Source organism: Anomaloglossus baeobatrachus, unplaced genomic scaffold (genome assembly GCF_048569485.1).
Source record: "Anomaloglossus baeobatrachus isolate aAnoBae1 unplaced genomic scaffold, aAnoBae1.hap1 Scaffold_2366, whole genome shotgun sequence".
NCBI classification, from domain to species: domain Eukaryota; kingdom Metazoa; phylum Chordata; class Amphibia; order Anura; family Aromobatidae; genus Anomaloglossus; species Anomaloglossus baeobatrachus.
Genome location: NW_027442031.1, coordinates 16620 through 43526, shown reverse-complemented (window position 1 = coordinate 43526; position 26907 = coordinate 16620). Strand labels below are relative to the sequence as shown.

At 51.9% G+C, this 26907-nt stretch overlaps 1 protein-coding gene across 3 annotated transcripts in view; it reads right to left on the bottom strand.

Moving 5' to 3' along the window:
* LOC142261663 (uncharacterized) overlaps positions 1 to 26907 on the bottom strand; it is a 54441-nt gene that overhangs the window by 14912 nt on the left and 12622 nt on the right. For all 3 annotated transcript variants that reach the window (XM_075332132.1, XM_075332131.1, XM_075332133.1), the window contains exons 2-4: positions 6116 to 6249; positions 2609 to 2726; positions 450 to 520 (exon numbers count right to left, since the gene is read on the bottom strand). In XM_075332132.1, the coding sequence (XP_075188247.1) occupies positions 450 to 520; positions 2609 to 2726; positions 6116 to 6249 (323 nt within the window). The remainder of the gene's footprint in view (positions 1 to 449; positions 521 to 2608; positions 2727 to 6115; positions 6250 to 26907) is intronic.

Sequence of the window (26907 nt, the reverse complement as noted above, 5' to 3'; positions counted from 1 at the left end):
CCTGTGTACAGACAGTCAGGGGAGAGGGCCGACAGCTGCTCCTGTGTACAGACAGTCAGGGGAGATGGCCGATGGCTACTCCTGTATACGGACAGTCAGGGGAAATGGCCGATGGCTACTCCTGTATACGGACAGTCAGGGGAAATGGCCGACAGCTGCTCCTGTGTACGGACAGCCAAGGGAGATGGCCGACAGCTGCTCCTGTAAACGGAGAGTAAGGTGAGATGGCCCGACAGCTGCTCCTGTGTACGGATAGTCATGGGAGATGGCCGACAGCTGCTCCTGTGTACGGACAGTCGGGGGAGATGGCCGACAGCTGCTCCTGTGTACGGACAGTTGGGGGAGATGGCCGCCGGCCAAACCATCACACTATGAGGGTCCTTTATATATACTAATAGCTCCATGAAGAGAGTGGACGTATCTCAGTCAGTGAGCTGCCAGTTACTCACCTCTCAGCCACCTCGGCTCTCTCTTCAGATCGCTCTAATTCTCCCTCTATAACTACAAGCTTACGGGCGACCTGCAAGAGAGGAGAGGATCGATGAGAACCTGACAGGGAAACAGTCAGCATGTCTGCTCCTCTCCACACCGCTGCCAGAAATAACTACATGTGCCTGAGTGTCTGCAGTGCTCCTGCAAAATTACAGGGGGGGTATAGGGGGCTCTTGAGTGCAGGGACGTCACAAGACACAATCGAGGGCTCCTGGGTGTAGTGATATTACTGGACACAATCGGGGGTTCCCGGGTGTAGTGATATTACTGGACACAATCGGGGGCTCCTGGGTGTAGTGATATTACTAGACACAATCGGGGGCTCCTGGGTGTAGTGATATTACTAGACACAATCGGGGGCTCCCGGGTGTAGTGATATTACTAGACACAATCGGGGGCTCCCGGGTGTAGTGATGTCACAGGACACAATCGGGGGCTCCCGGGTCTAGTGATGTCACAGGACACAATCGGGGGCTCCCGGGTGTAGTGATGTCACAGGACACAATCAGGGGCTCCTGGGTGTAGTGATGTCACAGGACACAATCGGGGGCTCCTGGGTGTAGTGATGTCACAGGACACAATCGGGGGCTCCTGGGTGTAGTGATGTCACAGGACATAGTCGGAGGCTCCCGGGTGCAGTGATGTCACAGGACACAATCGGGGGCTCCCGGGTGCAGTGATGTCACAGGACACAATCAGGGGCTCCCGGGTGCAGTGATGTCACAGGACACAATCAGGGGCTCCCGGGTGCAGTGATGTCACAGGACACAATCAGGGGCTCCCGGGTGTAGTGATGTCACAGGACACAATCAGGGGCTCCCGGGTGTAGTGATGTCACAGGACACAATCAGGGGCTCCTGGGTGTAGTGATGTCACAGGACACAATCGGGGGCTCCTGGGTGTAGTGATGTCACAGGACACAATCGGGGGCTCCTGGGTGTAGTGATGTCACAGGACATAGTCGGAGGCTCCCGGGTGCAGTGATGTCACAGGACATAGTCGGAGGCTCCCGGGTGCAGTGATGTCACAGGACACAATCGGGGGCTCCCGGGTGCAGTGATGTCACAGGACACAATCAGGGGCTCCCGGGTGTAGTGATGTCACAGGACACAATCGGGGGCTCCCGGGTGCAGTGATGTCACAGGACACAATCGAGGGCTCCCGGGTGTAGTGATGTCACAGGACACAATCGGGGGCTCCCGGGTGCAGTGATGTCACAGGACACAATCGGGGGCTCCTGGGTGTAGTGATGTCACAGGACACAATCGAGGGCTCCTGGGTGTAGTGATGTCACAGGACACAATCGGGGGCTCCCGGGTGCAGTGATGTCACAGGACACAATCGGGGGCTCCTGGGTATAGTGATGTCACAGGACATAGTCGGAGGCTCCCGGGTGCAGTGATGTCACAGGACACAATCGAGGGCTCCCGGGTCTAGTGACGTCACAGGACACAATCAAGGGCTCCTGGGTGTAGTGATGTCACAGGACACAGTCAGGGGCTCCCGGGTGCAGTGATGTCACAGGACACAATCGGGGGCTCCCGGGTGCAGTGATGTCACAGGACACAATCGGGGGCTCCCGGGTGCAGTGATGTCACAGGACACAATCGAGGGCTCCCGGGTCTAGTGATGTCACAGGACACAATCGGGGGCTCCCGGGTCTAGTGACGTCACAGGACACAATCGGGGGCTCCCGGGTGTAGTGATGTCACAGGACACAATCGGGGGCTCCCGGGTGCAGTGATGTCACAGGACACAATCGAGGGCTCCCGGGTCTAGTGACGTCACAGGACACAATCGGGGGCTCCCGGGTGTAGTGATGTCACAGGACACAGTCAGGGGCTCCTGGGTGCAGTGATGTCACAGGACACAGTAGGGGGGATGGCGATCCTGGGTGTAGTGTTGTAACAGGACATAGTTGGGGGGAGGGCAATCCTGGATGTAGAGATATCACAGGTCCATGATGGACACCTCAGACCTCGTACTGATCTATAGTCTACAGGAGGAGTTTGGAGAGGAGAAGACATTTCCTGCATGTTCCTTTGTTATCATCCAGGGTCGTGGTGGATATGAAGGGGGCTCACGACCTAGTATCTGTGCCGCCCGCACAGCTCACCTCTTCATACTTTCTGTCAGAGTCCTCTGCCACGTGTTTGGCTTCTTTGAGTTGCAGGTCCTGGTCATGCATCTTCTCCTCGTCTTTGGTGGCTCTGTTCTCAATGACTTTCATTCCTCTGAAAAATGAAGATGCAAGTTAGTCCTATAGACTCCAGAAGAGACCTTGTGTAATAGTCTGCAGCATATATCAGTATATACTATGGATATAAAAAGTCTACACACCCATGGTAAAATCCTATGTTTTTGTAATACAAAAATCCCACTGAGAAGAAATATTTTAGAACTTTTTCCCACCTTTAATACCGGACACAATCTGTATAGATAATGTGAGGAAAAAAAAATATATAAATATATATATATATATATATATATATATATATATATATACACACAGTACAGACCATATATATATATATACACACAGTACAGACCATATATATATATATATATATATATATATATATATATGTATGTATATATATATATATATATATATATATATATATATATATATATATATATATATATATATATATATAGTACAGACCAAACGTTTGGACACACCTTCTCATCTCTAGAACAACTTATAAGAGGAGGCTTTGTGCAGCAGCCTTCATGGTAAAATAGCTGCTAGGAAACCCCTGCTAAGGACAGGCAACAAGCAGAAGAGAACACAAGGAATGGACATTAGACCAGTGGAAATCTGTGCTTTGCTCTGATGAGTCCAAATTTGAGATCTTTGGATCCAACCACCGTGTCTTTGTAGAAAAGGTGAACGGATGGACTCTACATGGCTGGTTCCCACCGTGAAGCATGGAGGAGGAGGTGTGATGGTGTGGGGGGGCTTTGCTGGTGACACTGTTGGGGATTTATTCAAAATTAAAGGCATACTGAACCAGCATGGCTACCACAGCATCTTGCAGCGACATGCTATTCTATCGTGCGTTTAGTTGGACCATCATTTATTTTTCAACAGGACAATGACCCCAAACACCTCCAGGCTGTGTAAGGGCTATGTGACTAAGAAGGAGAGTGATGGGGAGCTACGCCAGATGACCTGGTCTCCACAGTCACCAGACCTGAACCCAATCGAGATGGTTTGGGGTGAGCTGGACCGCAGAGTGAAGGCAAAAGGGCCAACAAGTGCTAAGCATCTCTGGGAACTCCTTCAAGACTGTTGGAAAACCATTTCCGGTGACTACCTCTTGAAGCTCATCAAGAGAATGCCAAGAGTGTGCAAAGCAGTAATCACAGCAAAAGGTGGCGACTGTGAAGAACCTAGAATATAAGACATATTTTCAGTTGTGTCACACTTTTTTGATAAGTATTTCACTCCACATGTGATAATTCATAGTTTTGATGCCTTCAATGTGAATCTACAATTTTCAGAGTCATGAAAATAAAGAAAACTCTTTGAATGAGAAGGTGTGTCCAAACGTTTGGTCTGTACTGTATATATATATTTATTTATCTATTTTCTGGTTGAAAAATCAAATAGATAATGTGGTTGCATAAATCTGCACACTCATACACTAATACTTTGGTGAGATCACCTGTGACTTTCTGACATGTTCAGTCAGTTTGGGTTGGGGTCTATAACTTATAGAATTGAAGATTTTGCCTACTCCCCCATTGCAGTAGCTCCACCTCTGTTAGATTGCGGGGGTCCCCTGTGTACAGCGCCTTCTTCAGGTCACCACAGATTTCGTCTTGTACTCTGGTTCGACCGTTCCAGAACTTCCATCTCCCAGAGAAGCCATTCCTGTACCTCCATCTTCTCCTAGAGAAACCGTTCCAGAACCTCCATCTTCTCCTGGAGAAGCCGTTCCAGAACCTCCATCTTCTCCTGGAGAAGCCATTCCAGAACCTCCATCTTCTCCTGGAGAAGCCGTTCCAGAACCTCCATCTTCTGCTGGAGAAGCCGTTCCAGAACCTCCATCTTCTCCTGGTTAATCCATTCCAGAACTTCTATCTTCTCCTGGAGAAGCCGTTCCAGAACCTCCATCTTCTGCTGGAGAAGCCGCTCCAGAACTTCCATCTTCTCCTGGAGAAGGCATTCCAGAATTTCCTTCTCCTGGAGAAGCCATTCCAGAACCTCCATCTTCTCCTGGAGAAGCCATTCCAGAACCTCCATCTTCTCTTCGAGAAGCCGTTCCAGAACTTCCATCTTCTCCTGGAGAAGCCATTCCAGAACCTCCATCTTCTCCTGGAGAAGCCATTCCAGAACCTCCATCTTCTCTTCGAGAAGCCGTTCCAGAACTTCCATCTTCTCCTGGAGAAGCCATTCCAGAACCTCCATCTTCTCCTGGAGAAGCCATTCCAGAACCTCCATCTTCTCTTCGAGAAGCCGTTCCAGAACTTCCATCTTCTCCTGGAGAAGGTGTTCCAGACCTTCTATCTTCTGGTGAAGCAGATCCAAAACTTCCATCTTCCGGTGAAGCCAATCTTTTGCTGATTTGTCTTTTTATCTTCATCTTTTTAGCATCAGACAGAAGGTTTTGTTTCAGAATTATCTGATGTTTGTTCTCTTCACGTAGTTTGCTCCCCCTTGATTTAAGCCCCAGTTCCTGCTGCCAGTAAACAGCCCCTGAGCACACTGCTGCCCCCATCAGGCCTCACTGTAGGGAGGACGATCTTCTGGGAATATACACTGTGGACTTTTCAACTTTTGAAATAATGACCAAAAAGTTCTCAGCCTCATCAGGCAGAACGTGCCCCCCCCACACCCCCCAGGATTTCGTCAGAGTTTGAGTCTTTGCTGAAACACAGCTGGGTTGGGTGTTCTTTGTAAGAAAAAGCACAGTCTTTTCCTCCTCCCACAAAGACTGGACATATGAAGAGTACAGGAGATTGTTGTTCCATGTAGGACACAACCAGGACTGGTCAGAATTCCTTGCAGCTCCTTTAATGTTGCTGATGGCCTCTAGGACCAATTTTCTTCTGGTCTTTCCATCAATATTTGAGGGACATCCAGCTCTCTGGAATGTCACTTTTGTGCCACATTTTAGGCCCCTTTTTGATGACTTCTTTACAGGGTCTCTAATGCTGGAAAATGTTTTTTTTTCTACCTGCTCCTGACTGATCACTTTCTATAAGGAGACCCTTTGCTGCGTTGTCAGCTGTTTATGGACCAGAAAGTGTCAGGAAAAGCCTCCTAATAAAACAAAGGCATTCATTGGGGTTAATCAGAATCGCCATAAATAATGTTGGTTTTGTGTGGATACTGTGTAATACGAGGGAAAATGTGACTGGTGATTCTGAACACAAGCACATCCCAACTATAAGAGGGTGTTCAGACTTATGCAACCACACTATTGCTGATGTATTATTTTTAGTTTCAAATCAGAATGATTTTAGTTTCTTTTTTCAGTGGATTTGTACAGATTATGGGCGACAGAAGCCTGTTTTTTTAGTGGGCGTGTAGACTTTTTATATCCACTGTATCTGTCAGAAGTAGAAGATGTTCTGCAGATGACAGTGTTGTGTCCACAGATGTCTGGCTCACCTCTCGCTCTCGTCTACCGCCTTCTCGGTCTCCTCCAGCTTTTGCAGTCCGGTGGCCAGACGCTCCTGTGCCCGGTCCAGCTCCTCCTCTACCAGCTGAATACGTCTGTTCAGAGAAGCTACATCAGCCTCGGCCTGAAACACAGGAGACCACAGGACATGAGCAGAGAATACAGGACATGCTTCACAGCTACCTGACCACTGGGTGGCGCTAAGTGGGCAAGTGACCCACTGCTACACCTGACAAGAGAGGAACGGTTCATAACAGACGCGGGAGCCACCCCAGAAGCTGGCCAAACATTGTACCCCGGGAGCCACCCAAGAAGCTGGCCAAACATTGTACCCCGGGAGCCACCCCAGAAGCTGGCCAAACATTGTACCCCGGGAGCCATCCTAGAAGCTGGCCAAACATTGTACCCCGGGAGCCACCCCAGAAGCTGCCCCAACATTGTACCCCGGGAGCCACCCCAGAAGCTGCCCCAACATTGTACCCCGGGAGCCACCCCAGAAGCTGGCCAAACATTGTACCCCGGGAGCCACCCAAGAAGCTGGCCAAACATTGTACCCCGGGAGCCATCCTAGAAGCTGGCCAAACATTGTACCCCGGGAGCCACCCCAGAAGCTGGCCAAACATTGTACCCCGGGAGCCACCCTAGAAGCTGCCCCAACATTGTACCCCGGGAGCCACCCCAGAAGCTGCCCCAACATTGTACCCCGGGAGCCACCCCAGAAGCTGGCCAAACATTGTACCCCGGGAGCCGCCCCAGAAGCTGCCCCAACATTGTACCCCGGGAGCCGCCCCAGAAGCTGCCCCAACATTGTACCCCGGGAGCCACCCCAGAAGCTGGCCAAACATTGTACCCCGGGAGCCACCCCAGAAGCTGGCCAAACATTGTACCCCGGGAGCCGCCCCACAAGCTGGCCAAACATTGTACCCCGGGAGCCACCCCAGAAGCTGGCCAAACATTGTACCCCGGGAGCCACCCCAGAAGCTGGCCAAACATTGTACCCCGGGAGCCGCCCCACAAGCTGGCCAAACATTGTACCCCGGGAGCCGCCCCACAAGCTGGCCAAACATTGTACCCCGGGAGCCACCCCACAAGCTGGCCAAACATTGTACCCCGGGAGCCACCCCACAAGCTGCCCCAACATTGTACCCCGGGAGCCACCCCAGAAGTTGCCCCAACATTGTACACCGGGAGCCACCCCAGAAGCTGGCCAAACATTGTACCCCGGGAGCCACCCTAGAAGCTGGCCAAACATTGTACCCCGGGAGCCACCCCAGAAGCTTGCCAAACATTGTACCCCGGGAGCCACCCCAGAAGCTGGCCAAACATTGTACCCCGGGAGCCACCCCAGAAGCTGCCCCAACATTGTACCCCGGGAGCCACCCCAGAAGCTGCCCCAACATTGTACCCCGGGAGCCACCCCAGAAGCTGGCCAAACATTGTACCCCGGGAGCCACCCCAGAAGCTGCCCCAACATTGTACCCCGGGAGCCACCCCAGAAGCTGCCCCAACATTGTACCCCGGGAGCCACCCCAGAAGCTGGCCAAACATTGTACCCCGGGAGCCACCCCAGAAGCTGGCCAAACATTGTACCCCGGGAGCCACCCCAGAAGCTGGCCAAACATTGTACCCCGGGAGCCACCCCAGAAGCTGGCCAAACATTGTACCCCGGGAGCCACCCCAGAAGCTGCCCCAACATTGTACCCCGGGAGCCACCCCAGAAGCTGGCCAAACATTGTACCCCGGGAGCCACCCCAGAAGCTGCCCCAACATTGTACCCCGGGAGCCACCCCAGAAGCTACCCCAACATTGTACCCCGGGAGCCACCCCAGAAGCTACCCCAACATTGTACCCCGGGAGCCACCCCAGAAGCTGCCCCAACATTGTACCCCGGGAGCCACCCCAGAAGCTGGCCAAACATTGTACCCCGGGAGCCACCCCAGAAGCTGCCCCAACATTGTACCCCGGGAGCCACCCCAGAAGCTACCCCAACATTGTACCCCGGGAGCCACCCCAGAAGCTACCCCAACATTGTACCCCGGGAGCCACCCCAGAAGCTTGCCAAACATTGTACCCCGGGAGCCACCCCAGAAGCTGCCCCAACATTGTACCCCGGGAGCCACCCCAGAAGCTACCCCAACATTGTACCCCGGGAGCCACCCCAGAAGCTGCCCCAACATTGTACCCCGGGAGCCACCCCAGAAGCTTGCCAAACATTGTACCCCGGGAGCCACCCCAGAAGCTGGCCAAACATTGTACCCCTGGAGCCACCCCAGAAGCTGCCCCAACATTGTATCCCGGGAGCCACCCCAGAAGCTGGCCAAACATTGTACCCCGGGAGCCACCCCAGAAGCTGGCCAAACATTGTACCCCGGGAGCCGCCCTAGAAGCTGCCCCAACATTGTACCCCGGGAGCCACCCTAGAAGCTGGCCAAACATTGTACCCCGGGAGCCACCCCAGAAGCTGGCCAAACATTGTACCCCGGGAGCCACCCCAGAAGCTGCCCCAACATTGTACCCCGGGAGCCACCCCAGAAGCTGGCCAAACATTGTACCCCGGGAGCCGCCCCACAAGCTGGCCAAACATTGTACCCCGGGAGCCACCCTAGAAGCTGGCCAAACATTGTACCCCGGGAGCCACCCCAGAAGCTACCCCAACATTGTACCCTGGAAGCCACCCCAGAAGCTGCCCCAACATTGTACCCCAAGAGCCACCCCAGAAGCTGCCCCAACATTGTACCCCGGGAGCCACCCCAGAAGCTGCCCCAACAGTGTACCCCGGGAGCCACCCCAGAAGATGCCCCAACATTGTACCCCGGGAGCCACCCCAGAAGCTGCCCCAACATTGTACCCCGGGAGCCGCCTCATTGTCAACATGAAATTAACCAGAAGCAGGTAGACTTGCAATTAACTGTCCCTCCGGGGTCTATCCTCATCATCACACCTTCCCCCCAGGGTCTATCATCAGCACACGATCCTCCGGGGCCTATCTTCACCATAACACCGTCCCTCCGGGGTCTATCCTCACCATAACACCGTCCCTCCGGGGTCTATCCTCACCATAACACCGTCCCTCCGGGGTCTATCCTCACCATAACACCGTCCCTCCGGGGTCTATCCTCACCATAACACCGTCCCTCCGGGGTCTATCCTCACCATAACACCGTCCTTCCGGGGTCTATCCTCACCATAACACCGTCCCTCCGGGGTCTATCCTCACCATAACACCGTCCCTCCGGGGTCTATCCTCACCATAACACCGTCCCTCCGGGGTCTATCCTCACCATAACACCGTCCTTCCGGGGTCTATCCTCACCATAACACCGTCCCTCCGGGGTCTATCCTCACCATAACACCGTCCCTCCGGGGTCTATCCTCACCATAACACCGTCCCTCCGGGGCCTTTTGTGACGCTCTTTATCTCTAGTAAGTCAATGAAGGGAGGAAGGGGACAAGGGAAAATGGAATCCAGCACCAAAAATTGTTTTATATAAAAAATCAAAAAATTATTGAGGCATATAAGTTAAAAATATGAAAACCGCAAAAGGGAGAGAAAGGGGTGTCATGGTAGCCTTACGCGTTTCGGACAGGAGGTTAAAAACATGTCCTATGAATAAGGACAGTATAGATGAGTCTGGGGGTCCAGTATAGATGAGTCTGGATCCAGTATAGACGAGTCTAGATCCAGTATAGACGAGTCTGGATCCAGTATGGACGAGTCTGGATCCAGTATGGACGAGTCTGGATCCAGTATGGACGACTCTGGACCCAGTATGGACAAGTCTGGATCCAGTATGGACTAGTCTGGATCCAGTATGGACTAGTCTGGGTCCAGTATGGACTAGTCTGGGTCCAGTATGGACTAGTCTGGGTCCAGTATAGACAAATCTGGACCCAGTATAGACGACTCTAGACCCAGTATAGATGAGTCTGGACCCAGTATAGATGAGTCTGGACCCAGTATAGACGACTCTAGACCCAGTATAGATGAGTCTGGACCCAGTATAGATGAGTCTGGACCCAGTATCGATGAGTCTGGACCCAGTATAGATGAGTCTGGACCCAGTATAGATGAGTCTGGACCCAGTATAGATGAGTCTGGACCCAGTATAGATGAGTCTGGACCCAGTATAGATGAGTCTGGACCCAGTATAGATGTGTCTGGACCCAGTATAGACGACTCTAGACCCAGTATAGATGAGTCTAGGTCCAGTATAGATGAGTCTGGACCCAGTATAGATGAGTCTGGACCCAGTATAGACGAGTCTGGACCCAGTATAGACGACTCTAGACTCAGTATAGATGAGTCTGGGTCCAGTATAGACGACTCTAGACCCAGTATAGACGAGTCTGGACCCAGTATAGATGAGTCTGGACCCAGTATAGACGACTCTAGACTCAGTATAGATGAGTCTGGGTCCAGTATAGACGACTCTAGACCCAGTATAGACGAGTCTGGACCCAGTATAGATGAGTCTGGACACAGTATAGATGAGTCTGGACCCACTATAGACGACTCTAGACTCAGTATAGATGAGTCTGGGTCCAGTATAGACGACTCTAGACCCAGTATAGACGAGTCTGGGTCCAGTATAGATGAGTCTGGACCCAGTATAGATGAGTCTGGACCCAGTATAGATGAGTCTGGACCCAGTATAGATGTGTCTGGACCCAGTATAGATGAGTCTGGACCCAGTATAGACGACTCTAGACCCAGTATAGATGAGTCTGGGTCCAGTATAGATGAGTCTGGACCCAGTATAGATGAGTCTGGACCCAGTATAGATGAGTCTGGACCCAGTATAGACGACTCTAGACCCAGTATAGATGAGTCTGGGTCCAGTATAGATGAGTCTGGACCCAGTATAGATGAGTCTGGACCCAGTATAGATGAGTCTGGACCCAGTATAGATGAGTCTGGACCCAGTATAGATGAGTCTGGACCCAGTATAGATGTGTCTGGACCCAGTATAGATGAGTCTGGACCCAGTATAGACGACTCTAGACCCAGTATAGATGAGTCTGGGTCCAGTATAGATGAGTCTGGACCCAGTATAGATGAGTCTGGACCCAGTATAGATGAGTCTGGACCCAGTATAGATGAGTCTGGACCCAGTATAGACGACTCTAGACCCAGTATAGATGAGTCTGGGTCCAGTATAGATGAGTCTGGACCCAGTATAGATGAGTCTGGACCCAGTATAGATGAGTCTGGACCCAGTATAGACGACTCTAGACTCAGTATAGATGAGTCTGGGTCCAGTATAGACGACTCTAGACCCAGTATAGACGAGTCTGGGTCCAGTATAGATGAGTCTGGACCCAGTATAGATGAGTCTGGACCCAGTATAGATGAGTCTGGACCCAGTATAGATGTGTCTGGACCCAGTATAGATGAGTCTGGACCCAGTATAGACGACTCTAGACCCAGTATAGATGAGTCTGGGTCCAGTATAGATGAGTCTGTACCCAGTATAGATGAGTCTGGAGCCAGTATAGATGAGTCTGGACCCAGTATAGATGAGTCTGGACCCAGTATAGATGAGTCTGGACCCAGTATAGATGTGTCTGGACCCAGTATAGATGTGTCTGGACCCAGTATAGATGAGTCTGGACCCAGTATAGACGACTCTAGACCCAGTATAGATGAGTCTGGGTCCAGTATAGATGAGTCTGGACCCAGTATAGATGAGTCTGGACCCAGCATAGATGAGTCTGGACCCAGTATAGACGACTCTAGACCCAGTATAGATGAGTCTGGACCCAGTATAGATGAGTCTGGACCCAGTATAGATGAGTCTGGACCCAGTATAGATGAGTCTGGACCCAGCATAGATGAGTCTGGACCCAGTATAGACGACTCTAGACCCAGTATAGACGACTCTAGACCCAGTATAGATGAGTCTGGGTCCAGTATAGATGAGTTTGGACCCAGTATAGATGAGTCTGGACCCAGTATAGATGAGTCTGGACCCAGTATAGATGAGTCTGGACCCAGTATAGATGAGTCTGGACCCAGTATAGATGAGTCTGGACCCAGTATAGATGAGTCTGGACCCAGTATAGATGAGTCTGGACCCAGTATAGACGACTCTAGACCCAGTATAGATGAGTCTGGGTCCAGTATAGATGAGTCTGGACCCAGTATAGATGAGTCTGGACCCAGCATAGATGAGTCTGGACCCAGTATAGACGACTCTAGACCCAGTATAGATGAGTCTGGACCCAGTATAGATGAGTCTGGACCCAGTATAGATGAGTCTGGACCCAGTATAGATGAGTCTGGACCCAGCATAGATGAGTCTGGACCCAGTATAGACGACTCTAGACCCAGTATAGACGACTCTAGACCCAGTATAGATGAGTCTGGGTCCAGTATAGATGAGTCTGGACCCAGTATAGATGAGTCTGGACCCAGTATAGATGAGTCTGGACCCAGTATAGATGAGTCTGGACCCAGTATAGATGAGTCTGGACCCAGTATAGATGAGTCTGAACCCAGTATAGATGAGTCTGGACCCAGTATAGATGAGTCTGGATCCAGTATAGAGGAGTCTGGACCCAGTATAGATGAGTCTGGACCCAGTATAGATGAGTCTGGACCCAGTATAGATGAGTCTGGACCCAGTATAGACGACTCTAGACCCAGTATAGATGAGTCTGGACCCAGTATAGATGAGTCTGGACCCAGTATAGATGAGTCTGGACCCAGTATAGATGAGTCTGGACCCAGTATAGATGAGTCTGGACCCAGTATAGATGAGTCTGGACCCAGTATAGACGACTCTAGACCCAGTATAGATGAGTCTGGGTCCAGTATAGATGAGTCTGGACCCAGTATAGATGAGTCTGGACCCAGTATAGATGAGTCTGGGTCCAGTATAGATGAGTCTAAACCCAGTATAGATGAGTCTGGACCCAGTATAGATGAGTCTGGGTCCAGTATAGATGAGTCTGGACCCAGTATAGATGAGTCTGGACCCAGTATAGATGAGTCTGGGTCCAGTATAGATGAGTCTGGAGCCAGTATAGACGACTCTGGACCCAGTATAGATGAGTCTGGACCCAGCATAGATGAGTCTGGACCCAGTATAGACGACTCTAGACCCAGTATAGACGACTCTAGACCCAGTATAGATGAGTCTGGGTCCAGTATAGATGAGTCTGGACCCAGTATAGATGAGTCTGGACCCAGTATAGATGAGTCTGGACCCAGTATAGATGAGTCTGGACCCAGTATAGATGAGTCTGGACCCAGTATAGATGAGTCTGAACCCAGTATAGATGAGTCTGGACCCAGTATAGATGAGTCTGGATCCAGTATAGAGGAGTCTGGACCCAGTATAGATGAGTCTGGACCCAGTATAGATGAGTCTGGACCCAGTATAGATGAGTCTGGACCCAGTATAGACGACTCTAGACCCAGTATAGATGAGTCTGGACCCAGTATAGATGAGTCTGGACCCAGTATAGATGAGTCTGGACCCAGTATAGATGAGTCTGGACCCAGTATAGATGAGTCTGGACCCAGTATAGATGAGTCTGGACCCAGTATAGACGACTCTAGACCCAGTATAGATGAGTCTGGGTCCAGTATAGATGAGTCTGGACCCAGTATAGATGAGTCTGGACCCAGTATAGACGACTCTAGACTCAGTATAGATGAGTCTGGGTCCAGTATAGACGACTCTAGACCCAGTATAGACGAGTCTGGGTCCAGTATAGATGAGTCTGGACCCAGTATAGATGAGTCTGGACCCAGTATAGATGAGTCTGGACCCAGTATAGATGTGTCTGGACCCAGTATAGATGAGTCTGGGTCCAGTATAGACGACTCTAGACCCAGTATAGATGAGTCTAGGTCCAGTATAGATGAGTCTGGACCCAGTATAGATGAGTCTGGACCCAGTATAGATGAGTCTGGACCCAGTATAGATGAGTCTGGACCCAGTATAGACGAGTCTGGGTCCAGTATAGACGACTCTAGACCCAGTATAGACGAGTCTGGGTCCAGTATAGATGAGTCTGGACCCAGTATAGATGAGTCTGGACCCAGTATAGATGAGTCTGGACCCAGTATAGATGAGTCTGGACCCAGTATAGACGACTCTAGACTCAGTATAGATGAGTCTGGGTCCAGTATAGACGACTCTAGACCCAGTATAGACGAGTCTGGGTCCAGTATAGATGAGTCTGGACCCAGTATAGATGAGTCTGGACCCAGTATAGATGAGTCTGGACCCAATATAGACGACTCTAGACCCAGTATAGACGACTCTGGACCCAGTATAGATGAGTCTGGACCCAGTATAGATGAGTCTGGGTCCAGTATAGACGACTCTAGACTCAGTATAGATGAGTCTGGACCCAGTATAGACGACTCTAGACCCAGTATAGACGACTCTGGACCCAGTATAGATGAGTCTGGACCCAGTATAGATGAGTCTGGACCCAGTATAGATGAGTCTGGACCCAGTATAGATGAGTCTGGGTCCAGTATAGATGAGTCTGGAGCCAGTATAGACGACTCTGGACCCAGTATAGATGAGTCTGGACCCAGTATAGATGAGTCTGGGTCCAGTATAGACGACTCTAGACTCAGTATAGATGAGTCTGGACCCAGTATAGACGACTCTAGACCCAGTATAGACGACTCTGGACCCAGTATAGATGAGTCTGGACCCAGTATAGATGAGTCTGGGTCCAGTATAGACGACTCTAGACTCAGTATAGATGAGTCTGGACCCAGTATAGACGACTCTAGACCCAGTATAGACGACTCTGGACCCAGTATAGATGAGTCTGGACCCAGTATAGATGAGTCTGGACCCAGTATAGATGAGTCTGGACCCAGTATAGATGAGTCTGAATCCAGTATAGATGAGTCTGGACCCAGTATAGATGAGTCTGGACCCAGTATAGACGAGTCTGGACCCAGTATAGACGAGTCTAACAAATGTATTTATTTCCTATAGATCATGACTTGTGAATCAGGGGTTAATATGTGCAGTAATGTCAGTGGATGGTGCAGGTGAGGGTCCTGTGTACACCAGGTACAGCATGAATAATTACTCAAGATGCTGGGAAATGTGACACCTGCGAGCACTAGCTCATGTAATATTCAACAACACAGATCACACTACCCAAACCTGATCCTGGAGCAAGAGCTGAAGTACACTCAAGCATGAAGACCACAGGGAGGGGGATACCACATAGCGGGGTCTCAGCCTGCACCCCAATAATGGGTTACATTACAAAGAGGGGTGATGGGGCTTCTAAGTGTGGTGCTAGAAATATGGTAAAGAGTGTATGGAGGATACTAAGCAGCATGGAGGACACGGGGACAGTGTATGGAGGATACTAAGCAGCATGGAGGACACGGGGACAGTGTACGGAGGATACTGGGCAGCCTGGAGGACAGGGGGACAGTGTACGGAGGATACTAAGCAGCATGGAGGACACGGGGACAGTGTACGGAGGATACTGGGCAGCATGGAGGACACGGGGACAGTGTATGGAGGATACTGGGCAGCATGGAGGACACGGGGACAGTGTATGGAGGATACTAAGCAGCATGGAGGACACAGGGACAGTGTACGGAGGATACTGGGCAGCATGGAGGACACGGGGACAGTGTACGGAGGATACTGGGCAGCATGGAGGACACGGGGACAGTGTACGGAGGATACTGGGCAGCATGGAGGACACGGGGACAGTGTATGGAGGATACTGGGCAGCATGGAGGATACGGGGACAGTGTACGGAGGATACTGGGCAGCATGGAGGATACGGGGACAGTGTACGGAGGATACTGGGCAGCATGGAGGACACGGGGACAGTGTATGGAGGATACTGGGCAGCATGGAGGATACGGGGACAGTGTACGGAGGATACTGGGCAGCATGGAGGATACGGGGACAGTGTACGGAGGATACTGGGCAGCATGGAGGACACGGGGACAGTGTATGGAGGATACTGGGCAGCATGGAGGACACGGGGACAGTGTACGGAGGATACTGGGCAGCATGGAGGATACGGGGACAGTGTACGGAGGATACTGGGCAGCATGGAGGACACGGGGACAGTGTACGGAGGATACTAAGCAGCATGGAGGACACGGGGACAGTGTACGGAGGATACTGGGCAGCATGGAGGACACGGGGACAGTGTACGGAGGATACTGGGCAGCATGGAGGATACGGGGACAGTGTACGGAGGATACTGGGCAGCATGGAGGATACGGGGACAGTGTACGGAGGATACTGGGCAGCATGGAGGACACGGGGACAGTGTACGGAGGATACTGGGCAGCATGGAGGACACGGGGACAGTGTACGGAGGATACTGGGCAGCATGGAGGACACGGGGACAGTGTACGGAGGATACTGGGCAGAATGGAGGACACGGGGACAGTGTACGGAGGATACTGGGCAGCATGGAGGATACGGGGACAGTGTACGGAGGATACTGGGCAGCATGGAGGACACGGGGACAGTGTATGGAGGATACTGGGCAGCATGGAGGACACGGGGACAGTGTACGGAGGATACTGGGCAGCATGGAGGACACAGGGACAGTGTACGGAGGATACTGGGCAGCCTGGAGGACAGGGGACAGTGTATGGAGGATACTGGGCAGAATGGAGGACACGGGGACAGTGTACAGAGGATACTCGGCAGCATGGAGGACAGGTGGACAGTGTACGGAGGATACTGGGCAGCATGGAGGACACGGGGACAGTTTACGGAGGATACTGGGCAGCATGGAGGACACGGGGACAGTGTACGGAGGATATTGGGCAGCATGGAGGACACGGGGACGGTGTATGGAGGATACTGGGCAGCATGGAGGACAGGTGGACAGTGTACAGAGGATACTGGGCAGCATGGAGGACATGGGGACAGTGTACGGAGGATACTAGGCAGCATGGAGGACACGGGGACAGTGTATGGAGGATACTGAGCAGCATGGAGGACACGGGGACGGTGTATGGAGGATACTGGGCAGCATGGAGGACAGGTGGACAGTGTACGGAGGATCCTGGGCAGCATGGAGGACAGGTGGACAGTGTATGGAGGATACTGGGCAGCATGGAGGACAGGTGGACAGTGTACGGAGGATACTGGACAGCATGGAGGACACGGGGACGGTGTATGGAGGATACTACTGGGCAGCATGGAGGACACGGGGACGATGTACGGAGGATACTGGGCAGCATGGAGGACAGGTGGACAGTGTACGGAGGATACTGGGCAGCATGGAGGACAGGTGGACGGTGTACGGAGGATACTGGGCAGCATGGAGGACACGGGGACGGTGTATGGAGGATACTACTGGGCAGCATGGAGGACACGGGGACGATGTACGGAGGATACTGGGCAGCATGGAGGACAGGTGGACAGTGTACGGAGGATACTGGGCAGCATGGAGGACAGGTGGACAGTGTACAGAGGACTGGGCAGCATGAAGGACAGGTGGACAGTGTACGGAGTATACTGGGCAGCATGAAGGACAGGTGGACTGTGTACGGAGGATACTGGGCAGCATGGAAGACAGGTGGACAGTGTACGGAGGACTGGGCAGCATGAAGGACAGGTGGACAGTGTACGGAGGATACTGGGCAGCATGGAGGACAGGTGGACAGTGTATGGAGGATACTGGGCAGCATGGAGGACAGGTGGACGGTGTAAGGAGGATACTGGGCAGCATGGAGGACAGGTGGACGGTGTAAGGAGGATATTGGGCAGCATGGAGGACAGGTGGACAGTGTACGGAGGACTGGGCAGCATGAAGGACAGGTGGACAGTGTACGGAGGATACTGGGCAGCATGGAGGACAGGTGGACAGTGTACGGAGGATACTGGGCAGCATGGAGGACAGGTGGACGGTGTACGGAGGATACTGGGCAGCATGGAGGACAGGTGGACGGTGTACGGAGGATACTGGGCAGCATGGAGGACAGGTGGACGGTGTAAGGAGGATATTGGGCAGCATGGAGGACAGGTGGACGGTGTAAGGAGGATACTGGGCAGCATGGAGGACAGGTGGACGGTGTACGGAGGATACTACTGGGCAGCATGGAGGACAGGTGGACAGTGTACGGAGGATACTGGGCAGCATGGAGGACAGGTGGACAGTGTACGGAGGATACTGGGCAGCATGGAGGACAGGTGGACAGTGTACGGAGGATATTGGGCAGCATGGAGGACAGGTGGACAGTGTATGGAGGATACTGGGCAGCATGGAGGACAGGTGGATAGTGTACGGAGGATATTGGACAGCATGAAGGACAGGTGGACAGTGTACGGAGGATACTGGGCAGCATGGAGGACAGGTGGACAGTGTACGGAGGATACTGGGCAGCATGGAGGACAGGTGGACGGTGTACGGAGGATACTGGGCAGCATGGAGGACAGGTGGACAGTGTACGGAGGATACTGGGCAGCATGGAGGACAGGTGGACAGTGTACGGAGGATACTGGGCAGCATGGAGGACAGGTGGACGGTGTACGGAGGATACTGGGCAGCATGGAGGACAGGTGGACAGTGTACGGAGGATACTGGGCAGCATGGAGGACAGGTGGACGGTGTAAGGAGGATATTGGGCAGCATGGAGGACAGGTGGACGGTGTAAGGAGGATACTGGGCAGCATGGAGGACAGGTGGACGGTGTACGGAGGATACTACTGGGCAGCATGGAGGACAGGTGGACAGTGTACGGAGGATACTGGGCAGCATGGAGGACAGGTGGACAGTGTACGGAGGATACTGGGCAGCATGGAGGACAGGTGGACAGTGTACGGAGGATATTGGGCAGCATGGAGGACAGGTGGACAGTGTATGGAGGATACTGGGCAGCATGGAGGACAGGTGGATAGTGTACGGAGGATATTGGACAGCATGAAGGACAGGTGGACAGTGTACGGAGGATACTGGGCAGCATGGAGGACAGGTGGACAGTGTACGGAGGATACTGGGCAGCATGGAGGACAGGTGGACGGTGTACGGAGGATACTGGGCAGCATGGAGGACAGGTGGACAGTGTACGGAGGATACTGGGCAGCATGGAGGACAGGTAGACAGTGTACGGAGGATACTGGGCAGCATGGAGGACAGGTGGACGGTGTACGGAGGATACTGGGCAGCATGGAGGACAGGTGGACAGTGTACGGAGGATACTGGGCAGCATGGAGGACAGGTGGACAGTGTACGGAGGATACTGGGCAGCATGGAGGACAGGTGGACGGTGTATGGAGGATACTGGGCAGCATGGAGGACAGGTGGACAGTGTACGGAGGATACTGGGCAGCATGGAGGACGGGTGGACGGTGTAAGGAGGATATTGGGCAGCATGGAGGACAGGTGGACAGTGTACGGAGGATACTGGGCAGCATGGAGGACAGGTGGACAGTGTACGGAGGATACTGGGCAGCATGGAGGACAGGTGGACAGTGTACAGTGGATACTGGGCAGCATGGAGGACAGGTGGACAGTGTACGGAGGATATTGGGCAGCATGGAGGACAGGTGGACAGTGTACGGAGGATATTGGGCAGCATGGAGGACAGGTGGACGGTGTAAGGAGGATATTGGGCAGCATGGAGGACAGGTGGACAGTGTACGGAGGATACTGGGCAGCATGGAGGACAGGTGGACGGTGTACGGAGGATACTGGGCAGCATGGAGGACAGGTGGACAGTGTACGGAGGATACTGGGCAGCATGGAGGACAGGTGGACGGTGTACGGAGGATACTGGGCAGCATGGAGGACAGGTGGACGGTGTACGGAGGATACTGGGCAGCATGGAGGACAGGTGGACGGTGTAAGGAGGATATTGGGCAGCATGGAGGACAGGTGGACGGTGTAAGGAGGATATTGGGCAGCATGGAGGACAGGTGGACGGTGTAAGGAGGATATTGGGCAGCATGGAGGACAGGTGGACGGTGTAAGGAGGATATTGGGCAGCATGGAGGACAGGTGGACGGTGTAAGGAGGATACTGGGCAGCATGGAGGACAGGTGGACGGTGTATGGCTCATACTCAGGAGTATCGGAATAACTCGGCAATCTGAAGTGCAGCCTCCACCACCACTCTACACACAGAATGATAACAACAGCTCTCTACCACCTGTCCCCACAGTTCACGCGTGACCCTTCTTACCCTCTCCCGAGCCTCCCTCTCCATAGTCAGGTCCTTTCTTAGCTGGTCTCCTCGCTCCTCAGCATTATCCACCTTCTGCTGAAGGTCCTGGATCTTCTTCCTCACTGCCGCTATCGAATTGGCACCAGGCAAAGATGACCTAGAGGTGAGTCTACGCTGTACCTCATCGTGTCATAGTATAAAGAAACCATAGATACTCAGAGCAGGGACAAGTGTCAGCTCACCGGCCAACAAATATGGGCCTACAGGTCAACCGATCAGACCTGGAAGGTACCAATGTTACCACAAGCTGACTGCCACTAGGCCCGATGCAGAATCGAAACTCTCTCACCCCAATGGGGTCAACACCCACCATTTACATTATCACTACCTACAGTATGATGTCACTACTAGCGATGATGTCACAACCAGCCATGTCGTTACAACCCATCATGATGTCAACACCTACAATGTCACGACCAGCCACAATGTCACAACCCATGATGTCACAACCGATGATGTCACCACCAGCTATGATGTCACTATCAATGGCTGCGATCATCAGCACATAAGAAGATGTGGCGACAGGACTGAAAAACGACAGCAAAGACTTCAGCTGTGAAGTCCCCAGCGCCAGGTGTCCACCAGATCACCGAACTGCCACCAACCTACACAAATGATGTAAGCCGCCGTGTGGAGCATCACCACCTCTGCCCCCACTTCACTTTCGTCTTTAGTCTTGCACCTATATAAATATTTAGTATTTGGCCGTAGTCTACCTCAGGTTGAAAGCTCTAAAAGCTGACATTAGGTGCAATGTATCAGCGCAGTGACAGCAGAACATTTTCAGCCTCTGCCTATAGAAAAAATTTAACTTAAAAGGTGGGTGGGACATCATCAGCGGGAGTGACATCATCAGCAAGAGTGACATCATCAGTGGGAGTGACATCATCAGCGGGAGTGACATCATCAGCAGGAGTGACATCATCAGCAGGAGTGACATCAGCAGGAGTGATATCATCATCAGGAGTGACATCAGCAAGAGTGATATCATCAGCAGGAGTGACATTATCAGCGAGAGTGACATCATCAGCGAGAGTGACATCATCAGCGAGAGTGACATCATCAGCGAGAGTGACATCATCAGCGAGAGTGACATCATCAGCGAGAGTGACATCATCAGCGGGAGTGACATCATCAGCGGGAGTGACATCATCAGCAGGAATGATATCATCAGCGAGAGTGACATCATCAGCGAGAGTGACATCATCAGCGGGAGTGACATCAGAACTTAATTTTATTTTTCATGTTGTCAGTGAATCTGTGCAATTTCCCCACTTCCATTATTATCCCAAAAGCTCGATCACTAGACCGCACCAGGAGAATAAGGAGAGTGTGCACATATCAACTACACAAGTGATCAGGGAGTAACGATACAAGAGAGCACACCAGGAGAATAAGGAGAGTGTGCAGATATCAACGATACAAGAGAGCACACCAGGAGAATAAGGAGAGCGTGCAGATATCAACGATACAAGAGAGCACACCAGGAGAATAAGGAGAGCGTGCAGATATCAACAATACAAGAGAGCACACCAGGAGAATAAGGAGAGCGTGCAGATATCAACGATACAAGAGAGCACACCAGGAGAATAAGGAGAGCGTGCAGATATCAACGATACAAGAGAGCACACCAGGAGAATAAGGAGAGCGTGCAGATATCAACAATACAAGAGAGTACACCAGGAAAATAAGGAGAGCGTGCAGATATCAACGATACAAGAGAGCACACCAGGAGAATAAGGAGAGCGTGTAGATATCAACGATACAAGAGATCAGGGAGTAACGATACAAGAGAGCACACCAGGAGAATAAGGAGAGCGTGCAGATATCAACGATACAAGAGAGCACACCAGGAAAATAAGGAGAGCGTGCAGATATCAACGATACAAGAGAGCACACCAGGAGAATAAGGAGAGCGTGTAGATATCAACGATACAAGAGAGCACACCAGGAGAATAAGGAGAGCGTGCAGATATCAACAACACAAGAGATCTGGGAGTAACGATACAAAAGAGCACACCAGGAGAATAAGGAGAGCGTGCAGATATCAACGATACAAGAGAGCACACCAGGAAAATAAGGAGAGCGTGCAGATATCAACGATACAAGAGATTAGGGAGTAACGATACAAGAGAGCACACCAGGAGAATAAGGAGAGCGTGCAGATATCAACGATACAAGAGAGCACACCAGGAAAATAAGGAGAGCGTGCAGATATCAACGATACAAGAGATTAGGGAGTAACGATACAAGAGAGCACACCAGGAGAATAAGGAGAGCGTGCAGATATCAACGATACAAGAGAGCACACCAGGAAAATAAGGAGAGCGTGCAGATATCAACGATACAAGAGATCACACCAGGAGAATAAGGAGAGCTTGCAGATATCAACGATACAAGAGAGCACACCAGGAGAATAAGGAGAGCTTGCAGATATCAACGATACAAGAGAGCACACCAGGAGAATAAGGAGAGCATGCAGATATCAACGATACAAGAGATCACACCAGGAGAATAAGGAGAGCGTGCAGATATCAATGATACAAGAGAGCACACCAGGAGAATAAGGAGAGCGTGCAGATATCAGCGATACAGGAGATCAGGGAGTAACGATACAAGAGAGCACACCAGGAGAATGAGGTGAGCGTACAGATATCAACGATACAAGAGATTAGGGAGTAACGATACAAGAGAGCACCCAAGGAGAATAAGGATAGCGTGCAGATATCAACGATACAAGAGAGCACACCAGGAAAATAAGGAGAGCGTGCAGATATCAACGATACAAGAGAGAACACCAGAAGAATAAGGAGAGCGTGGAGATATCAACGATACAAGAGAGCACACCAGGAGAATAAGGAGAGCATGCAGATATCAACGATACAAGAGATCACACCAGGAGAATAAGGAGAGCTTGCAGATATCAACGATACAAGAGAGCACACCAGGAGAATAAGGAGAGCATGCAGATATCAACGATACAAGAGATCACACCAGGAGAATAAGGACAGCGTGCAGATATCAACGATACAAGAGATCACACCAAGAGAATTAGGAGAGCATGCAGATATCAGCGATACAGGAGATCAGGGAGTAACGATACAAGAGAGCACACCAGGAGAATAAGGAGAGCATGCAGATATCAATGATACAAGAGAGCACGCCAGGAGATTAAGGAGACCATGCAGATATCAGCGATACAAGAGAGCACACCAGGAGAATAAGGAGAGCGTACAGATATCAGCGATACAAGAGATCAGGGAGTAACGATACAAGAGATTATATCAGGAGACGAAGGAGAGCGTGCAGATATCAACGATATAAGAGAGCACACCAGAAGAATAAGGAGAGTGTACACAGACCTGTGATACAAGAGAGCACACCAGGAGAATAAGGAGAGCATGCAGATATCAACAATACAAGAGATCAGGGAGTAACGATACAAGAGATCACACCAGGAGAATAAAGAGAGCATGCAGATATCAACGATACAAGAGATTAGGGAGTAACAATACAAGAGAGCACACCAGGAGAATAAGGAGAGCGTGCAGATATCAACGATACAAGAGATCACACCAGGAGAATAAGGAGAGCGTGCAGATATCAACGATACAAGAGAGCATACCAGGAGAATAAGGAGAGCATGAAGATATCAACGATACAAGAGATCAGGGAGTAACGATACTAGGGAGCACACCAGGAGAATAAGGAGAGCGTGCATATATCAATGATACAAGAGATTAGGGAGTAACGATACAAGAGAGAACACCAGGAGAATAAGGAGAGCGTGCAGATATCAATGATACAAGAGAGCACACCAGGAGAATAAGGAGAGCGTGCAGATATCAATGATACAAGAGAGCACACCAGGAGAATAAGGAGAGCTTGCAGATATCAACGATACAAGAGAGCACACCAGGAGAATAAGGAGAGCATGCAGCTATCAACGATACAAGAGAGCATACCAGGAGATTAATGAGCGCGTGCAGATATCAACGATACAAGAGATCACACCAGGAGAATAAGGAGAGCATGCAGATATCAATGATACAAGAGAGCACACCAGGAGATTAAGGAGAGCATGCAGATATCAACGATACAAGAGAGCACACCAGGAGAATAAGGAGAGCATGCAGATATCAACGATACAAGAGATCAGGGAGTAACGATACAAGAGATTATATCAGGAGACGAACGAGAGCGTGCAGATATCAACGATATAAGAGAGCACACCAGGAGAATAAGGAGAGCGTGCAGATATCAACGATACAAGAGATCAGGGAGTAACAATATAAGAGCAGAGAGCAGCGATACAAAGGAGCACACCAGGAGAATAAGGAGAGCGTACAGAGACCTGTGATACAAGAGAGCATACCAGGAGAATAAAGAGAGTTTACAGAGACCGAAGATATAAGAGAGCAGTGATACAAGAGACCACATCAGGAGAATAAAGAGAGCATGCAGAAACCGGCGATACAAGATAGCACACCAAGAGAATAAGGAGAGCATGCAGAGACCGTCAATACAAGAGAGCACACTAGGAGAATAAGGAGAGTGTGCACAGACCGGTGATACAAGAGAGCAAAGACTTGCGATACAAGAGAGCACACCAGGAGAATAAGGAGAGCATGCAGAGACCGTCGATACAAGAGACCACATGAGGAGAATAAAGAAAGTGTACAAAGACTGGCAATACAAGAGAGCGGAGACTGGTGATACAAAAGAACACACGAGGAGAATAAGGAAAGCGTGCAGAGACCGGCAATACAAGAGAGCAGAGAGCGGTGATAGAATATAGCACACCAAGAGGATAAGGAGAGTGTGCAGAGTCCGGCAATACAAGAGAGCAGAGAGCGGTGATAGAATATAGCACACCAAGAGGATAAGGAGAGTGTGCAGAGTCCGGCAATACAAGAGAGCAGAGAGCGGTGATAGAAGATAGCACACCAAGAGAATAAGGAGAGTGTGCAGAGTCCGGCCATAGAAGAAAGCACACCAGGAGAATAAGCAGAGTGTACGGAGATCGGTGATGCAAGAGAGCAGTGATATAAGATAGCGCACCAGGAGAATAAGGAGAGTGTGCAGAGTCCGGCAATACAAGAGAGCACAATAGGAGAATAAGGAGAGTGTGTATGTGACAATAGAGAGAGCACAAGATAGTATAGCTTTAACCTCAGTTCTGCTGCATGTGCATGATAGCCGAAGCCCCTCTCCACCTTTCTGTCAGGTGCCCCTCACTACCTTCCTGCCAGGTGGTCCTCTCCACCTTCCTGCCAGGTAGCCCTCTCCCCATGTGCCCCTCACCACCTTTCTGCCAGGTGCCCCTCTCCTCCCGCTCTCCTTGTACATCCAGGCCGTACCTCATCTATGTGTCTCACCAGCTGCCCCTCTCCTCCCACTCCCCAGGTACCCCTCTCCTCCCCTCTTCCCAGGTGCCCCTGCCCACCTTCTTGCCAGGTGCCCCTCACTACCTTTCTGCCAGGTGCCGCTCTCCCCAGGTACCCCTCTCCTCCCGCTCCCCAGGTACTTCTAGGCTGTACTTCATCTTGTGTCTTACTAGCTGTCTCTCTCCTCCCGCTCCTCAGGTGCCCCTCTCCTCCTACTCCCCAGGTGCCCCTCACCTCCTTTCTGCCAAGTGCCCCTCTCCCCAGGTGCGCCTCTTCTCCCGCTCTCCAGGTACCTCCAGGATGTACCTCATCTTGTGTCTCACCAGTGGCCCTCTCCACCTTTCTGCCAGGTGCCCCTCTCCTCCCGCTCCCCAGGTGCCCCTCTCCACCTTTCTGCCAGTTTCCCCCCTCCTCCCACTCCCCAGGTGCCCCTCTCCACCTTTCTGCCAGTTGCCCCCCTCCTCCCACTCCCCAGGTGCCCCTCTCCACCTTTCTGCCAGTTGCCCCCCTCCTCCTGCTCCCAGGTACCCCCTCCACCTTTATGACAGGTGCCCCTCTCCACCTTTCTGCCAGTTGCCCCCTCCTCCCGCTCCCCAGGTGCCCCTCTCCACTTTCTGCCAGTAGCCCTCCTCCTCCCGCTCCCCAGTACCCCTCTCCACCTTTCTGCCAGTTGGCCCCCTCCTCCCACTCCCCAGGTGCCCCTATCCACTTTCTGCCAGTTGCGCCCCTCCTCCCACTCCCCAGGTGCCCCTCTCCACCTTTCTGCCAGTTTCCCCCCTCCTCCCACTCCCCAGGTGCCCCTCTCCACCTTTCTGCCAGTTTCCCCCCTCCTCCCACTCCCCAGGTACCCCTCTCCACCTTTCTGCCAGTTGGCCCCCTCCTCCCACTCCCCAGGTGCCCCTATCCACTTTCTGCCAGTTGCCCCCCTCCTCCCACTCCCCAGGTGCCCCTCTCCACCTTTCTGCCAGTTGCCCACCTCCTCCCACTCCCCAGGTGCCCCTCTCCACTTTTCTGCCAGTTTCCCCCCTCCTCCCACTCCCCAGGTGCCCCTCTCCACCTTTCTGCCAGTTGCCCCCCTCCTCCCGCTCCCCAGGTGCCCCTCTCCACCTTTCTGCCAGTTTCCCCCCTCCTCCCGCTCCCCAGGTGCCCCTCTCCACCTTTCTGCCAGTTTCCCCCCTCCTCCCACTCCCCAGGTG